Source organism: Eptatretus burgeri, chromosome 1 (assembly GCF_056783735.1).
Source record: "Eptatretus burgeri isolate ZD-2024b chromosome 1, Ebu_testis_v1, whole genome shotgun sequence".
Classification (NCBI taxonomy): Eukaryota; Metazoa; Chordata; class Myxini; order Myxiniformes; family Myxinidae; genus Eptatretus; species Eptatretus burgeri.
The window spans coordinates 118,114,396-118,121,071 of NC_140961.1; the positions used below are offsets into that span (position 1 = coordinate 118,114,396).

Genomic DNA, 6,676 nt, shown 5'->3' on the forward strand with positions numbered 1-6,676 from the left:
GAGTAAATGCAGATGGTTTTAGTTTGTCCCTAACCCCTGGGCTAAAACGCTGACCTTATCTCCAATGTCAATTAAAAATTGTGTGCCCATGTTCTTGTCACGAATGAAAAATAAGCAACTTGTTTGATGGTCGCCAGACTGACTTGTTGCTAATCGGTGGTTGTGACATTTTTCAACTGTGAAACTGCAAGGCTGAACACACTTGTGCGAAATTCTCCCCAAACTGCCAATGATACCAACATGTGCCCCCTGCATGTTTCTGTGCACCAAGATGATGACATTGTTGTGCGTCGGGCTCCTGCATTTTGCTGTGGGTCAATCTACTACCATGCTCCTCCTTAAGATGACATGCAAGAGCCTACACTTGAGCAGTAAGCTGGTCGATTTGGGTTTTAAGCCGTTGCATGCCAGATATAGCTGGTGCAGATATGTCACAGGCTAACTGGGATGTGACCACACCGATGGAGGAAATAGATGGGGTATCGACTTCAAGGATTTCATCAGCAATATCAATGAGTTGCTCAATACTCACTGAATCGCTGATTGAAACAAGGATATGCTGAACATTGTCAATCGTTGGAGAAAAAGCTGCTTGAGTATGTTATCCTCCAGGTTTTTCTCACGTAACAATTGCCGCATTCTTCGTAGCAATTGAGATGGCTTATGATCCTCCAGCTCTTCTGAATAAAGAAGTTTATGCAATTGTTTTTGCAATGATGCGGATGTGCAGTGAATGAGCTCTGCCTTGAGGAGTCATACGGCCTTTCAGTGGGTGGCTCGATGAGAATGCTCCGCACCACTTGTGCTGTCTCTGGCTGAAGTGAAGCCACTACATGTGCAATTTTTTTTCCTGTGCTGTGATTTCTTGGGTTAGAAAGTGTGCATGAACTTGTGCAAACCATATGGTGGGGTCATTTGCCCAAAACGGAGGTAGCTGAAAGCTGCGACAGAAGGTGTGACGAAAGGAGGACTTTCCTTTGACATGACGGAATATGAAATGAAAAATGCACGTCAAATCACGTCGTTTGCCAGTTCTTGATCATGTCGAATCACGTTGGGTCACCAATTGTGGTGATTATTCCCTCTCAGTATGCTGGTTAAAATGATGCTTAAACCAGAACAAGAGAAATCTCACTCACATTAACAATGCAATGACATGATGTAGATGAAGTCCGGATGATGATTACTCCTTTGTCGTTTCCCCAGCGGTTGGTGAAGAAGGAAAGATTTGATGGCACTGAGCCGTTGCGGTTTCAGAATGGTGCGAAAAAATGGCAAGCAGAAGAGGAAAACTCGTTTCTTGCAGTCGTGGTTGTTCAACCAAACAAACGAAATCCACTTCGCTCAATGGTTTTGATAAAGTCGAACCAAAAGTCACTATGAAAAATAATGACGAGTTGAGTGACTCATGAATAGGGATGAGAAAGGCTTGTAAGTGAAGGCGTGCAAGCTTCCAACATGTCATCACCAAAAAACTCCAAATGAGCTCTCATTTTTAACATCCCATGCATTGATTGCCTCATTGCCAGTTGGTCATGTTGGATCTGATCTTGAAAAAGAATGAGTTGCATATGTAAGCCATTGTCTATTATCTGTGTGCCAAGTTTGGACAACATAGGTAGATGCATGTCTGAGGAATGGTTTTGGACATGTGCAATACCAGGGTTGGTTTTATTTTTACAACTAAAATGGCCACCAGGCAGCAATCTTGGGTCTGATGTCGAAAAGGAATGCGGTGAATATCTAAGCCATTATTCTTTATCTGTGCGCCAAGTTTGACTCTGTAAGCCACCATACATCACCAAAAAACTCCCGTGAGCCCTCGGCCTTTTTAACATCCCATGCATCAATTGCCTCTCCGGAAAGGTGCAACTGATTGGCAATCAGAGTTCATGTGTTTGCTTTATTCGTTCACATGTTTGAAAACCTAATTCATTATTGAGAAAATTAGTGAGTCACGACACAACTATATTGGCCGACAGTTGGTCATGTTGGATCTGATCTTGAAAAAGAATGAGTTGCATATGTAAGCCATTATCCATTATCTGTGTGCCAAGTTTGAACAACATCGGTAAATGCATGTCTGAGAAATGGTTTTGGACATGTTCGATACCGGGTTGTTTTTTTACAACTAAAATGGCCACCAGTTTACCAGTCGGCCATCTTTAATCAGATCGCAAAATGCAGTGAGGTGCACGCATATGCCTTCATGTACAGTGCTTGTGCCAAGTTTGAACAAAATTGGACCATGCATGTCTGAGAAATGGTTGGGGACACACGTAAGTAAAAAGAAAATGGCCACCAGTCGGCCTTCTTGGATCTGATCTCGAAAAAAAAAATTACGTGCAAATATGTAAGCCGTCATTCATTACCTGTGTGTCATGTTTGAACAAGATCTGTAAATGCATGTCTTGAAAATTGTTGTGGACGTGTTCGACGGGTTTTTTTTTAACAACTAAAATGGCCGCCAGTCGACCATCTTTGATCACATCACGAAACAAAATGATGTGCATATGTGTACCATCATGTACTGTCTTTGTTGCCAAGTATGAATAAAATCGGTCCATATGTGTCTGAAAGATGGTTGCGGACACACACACACACACACACACACACACACACACACACACACACACACACACACACACACACACACACACACACACACACACACACACACACACACACACACCGGACACACAGACGGACTCAAAAATTGCGACCAAATCCATAAGCTCCTGTTTCGGCCCAAGTCCAATGGGGCCTAATAAAATTAACCAGCATTGGTGGTGCCATGATTAATGTCTGTTCTGAGTTTAAGAGGTCATTGATTATATCAAATTCCAGCCGAGTCATACCATCCATTCACCATTGGGTCCATACTCTGTGCAGAGCGTTGGTGCTGCCAAAGCAGTCTCCTTGGCTATTGGGTACAATCCTGGCTGGGTCACCACTCTGACACAGGATACCAGATGGCACTCATTTTGCTGACCTCAGAAGGATGACAGGCAGTCAATCCCACCTGGTATTAATTCAACAGCCAAGTGGGATTTGAACTCAGCATCATAGGATCCAAACCCCACCACCCTAATCATTAAGCTAATATCAGGCATGAGTCTTATCAAAGACTTTAAAAATGGATTGGTTGGATTCCTTGCTTGACAATCAACTCAGCATTTAAAAGGAAAGAGGACGGACAAACAACCATAAGTTGGTAATAATAGTGCAGGCTTTGATGGGCCTGATGACCTCCTCCTGTGTTGAAGTTCCTTGTCAAAGAACTCCTGTGTATTATTCTTATTCCCGCATCCCGCATCATTGCAAACTCGTATTATCATCTTATTATATAATAAAACAATAATGTAATTGTGTTAAATGATTTGTTTTCTGTTTTTTCATGTGTGTGTGTGGTTTTTTTGTGGGTTTTTTTTGCAGTGCACACTCTGCAAGGAAGCTTTTCTTGGAATTCCAACAGAAGGTCGACATTGCTATCGAAAAATTGCTGTTGGCCAGGAACATTGTTTTGATCCTTACACTCAGAATAACTGCTATAATGAACAAATCAGAAACCTGCGAGCTGGCCAGGCTCTCTTCTTTGCAATTCAGCCAAAGTTCACCAATGTAGATATTAGAATCACTATTGATATTACCTTTGGAACTGTTGACCTGTACATATCAAATTCTTATTCTACATTTACTGTTCATGGAAACAGAAGGGATGGAAAACACGAGATTAACATAGAAGCTGTTTTCACATCTACATCACGAACAAAACAATTGTTTTCGAGAAGACAAAGGGATGCCAACAATCACACCGTAGGAGATGCTGCACCTCCAAATAATATTTGGGCTCCAAAATTGCTTCAACTTGAACAAGCAAAAGGTTTAATCACCTTTGTTAAGGTGAAACATCAGGACACAATTGTTATCATACAGAATGTGCAAAACCGTGCTGTGGTGACGTTTCCTCATGAAGTACACTCTCTCCGAACACAAACATTTTACATGATTGCCTTTGGAGCTGAAGGCCATTCACATTCGCAAGGATTTTTATTTTTCAGACAGGATCAAGTTCATATTGATCTATTTGTGTTTTTCAGTGTATTCTTCTCGTGTTTCTTTCTCTTTCTCTCTGCATGTGCTCTCTTGTGGAAGCTCAAGCATTACTTGCAAATGCATCGTGAAAGGCAACAGCAGATTATTGAAATGAGCAAAATGGCAAGCCGCCCTTTTGCAAAGATAACTGTTTGCATGGACTTTCACACTCAACTCACAGCAGTTCCCACATGGAAAAGGGCTGACAGCCATTTTCCACGCATTTATTCACACCCCCATGTACCCGACGTTGCTCCTTGGAACCGAAAGCTTCTAACCCCTGTCACAATTAAGAACTCTGATGGAAGCAGGAATAGATTTCGACCTGGTTGGCTGTCTCTGGAGCCCACAGGTGATGGATTGGCTGCTGTTGCCACCGTACTGATGCAGTTGCCTGGAGGAAGCTCAACACCCTGTCAAGTGTGCCTTGCTTCAGCTCTCATCGCTGTGCGCTATGGAGCACAAGAACGCACTGGACACACACAGGGAAGCATGATGCTTTGCAAAACGGCACTATCTGCAGACAATGTGTCTGTCTATTAAGTATACAAACACGATGTTTGTTAAATAAGTGCATATTTCACATCTTTGGTTTACATGTGGTTCTACACAACACAAATTGTCATATATCTAAACCCCCTTGTCCAGATAGTGTTGCAACTTCACAAAATAAATTAATCATTTATTTATGGTGGAGAATATTCTTAAAGCAGCACAATTTTATGAAGTTTCTATGTCAAGATAGTTTGAAAGAAAGATGAGAACCTGATATGTTACAGCAAAATGAGACAGAAGTAAAATAATGTTGTTGTCAGGGTAACTATAACATATGCTTTAAAAAAGGGTATATTTATTTCACTTGTAGTGGCTAATAGTGGAGTTTTTATGCAGGTTATGTCCATGACAAAGAATTAGAAATCATTTTACTTGATTGTTAATTATGACCTGAACAGACATATATTAATACATAATATATAGCATGTTTGAACCTGGATTCTGAGCATCGTGGGCATTTGCTTCAGAAGGGAACACAAAACAGGCCAACCCAAATTTGAAATGGGGAATAAGAGACTGCATGATTGTCTTGTGGTTCATATTGTTTTGCCAAAATTCAAAGGATGCTGCTATTTCGATTTGGAATACGATAATGAGAAACTTACACCATTGTTTTGATTTCAGTGAAATGACAAGTTAAATATCTTGGAAAGATTGTGTTTTCAAATTGAAAGTCGGAAAAAAGCTTTTTTTCTCTCTCTCTATTTTCATTGAAAAACTGTGGCTTGTTGGAGAGAAGAAGTGCATGTTGTGGAGAAGTATGATTCAATTTTTAATTGGGACATGGGATGTGTGAACATGGGATGTGGTGGAGGACCAGAATTAATGAAGCACATTGTTGTAGGATGGGCAATAATGATTGTAGATTCGATAATTTCTGGGACTGGGAGAAAGGATGATGGTAGCAGTGAAGTGCCATTTTTGAAGCAACTGAGGGAAGAGAATAATTTGGCAAATGTGTACAAAGTTTCACAGGTAAAATTCATGAATGGGTTTCACAGTGAATGTCAATAATAAGCAGTGTAATATTGACAGGCTGTCATCCTATCACTTACCTCCTGGGAAAACTTAGAGCTGTACTGTCATTGACCTGGGTGAAGGTAACCAAAGTATTTGAGAGTGAGAGGTAGGATGCAGAGGAACAACTTTACAATAGAGGCCAACAACCCATTTTCCTCTCACATTCGATCTGTAAAGGGTTTGTGGGAGCCATTGAAAGAATGGAGTCAAAGGGCGGAGGAGCTCCTTGTGAGCCAACGGCCATCCATATCTAGTGCCCAACTGTGTCTGCGGACGTCCTCCTGCAGTTGGGTCACTTCTTATTAGGAGGTTGGTGGCAGATTTGCACTCCGGCCACCGTAAAACCCTTCATTCCGAAAAACGCAAAAAAATCTGAAAACCCACTCCGTGGGAGTATCTCCTGTGCAGCTTCCCTTCGCAGGGCAGCTCACCGGATGACGGGATTGGGGCAAAGCCTTCGGGACCCCCAATCTTTGATGATAGGAGGGAAACCACGGGGTAACATCCCTGGGTCAGATTGCGGGAGAGTGTGTCGGAGTGGTGCTGAGGTGTCATCCACCAGACGGCGGTCTCCTTGGGTTAACCTGCGGCGGTCCCTTCGGGTGGGTGCCTGGAATGTCCTATCCCTAAGAGAGGATGATCACCTGTCTCTGTTATCATCTGAGCTCAAGCGTTTGGACATCGGGATTGCAGCTCTCTCTGAGGTTCAGAGACCGGATTGCGGCGAGATAATGGTGGGTGGTTACACCTACTATTGGTCTGGTCGCTCTGATGGTTACCATACCCAAGGAGTTGCTGTAGCTGTGTCCAATAAGCTGACCCCAATGATAATTGAGGTAACACCGGTCAACGAGCGTATTATGAGATTAAGGATTCGTCACTCCTTAGGTGTCATTTCCCTGGTCTCTGTTTATGCTCCGACTGAGGCGAGTGATCTCACCGTGATGGATGCATTCTACGCCACACTCGAGTCTGTGGTTGATCAGTGCCCCAGACGAGATACACT

The 6,676-nt window shown here is 42.5% G+C and overlaps 1 protein-coding gene across 1 annotated transcript in view; it reads left to right on the forward strand.

Annotated features, from left to right (window-relative positions):
• The window catches only part of MEGF8 (multiple EGF like domains 8), a 197,259-nt gene extending 190,872 nt beyond the window's left edge, over positions 1-6,387 (forward strand). The window contains exon 47 of the mRNA XM_085865088.1: positions 3,436-6,387. Coding sequence (XP_085721214.1) covers positions 3,436-4,638 — 1,203 coding nt within the window. The 3' untranslated portion in view covers positions 4,639-6,387. The remainder of the gene's footprint in view (positions 1-3,435) is intronic.
• The last annotated feature ends 289 nt before the right edge of the window (positions 6,388-6,676 follow it).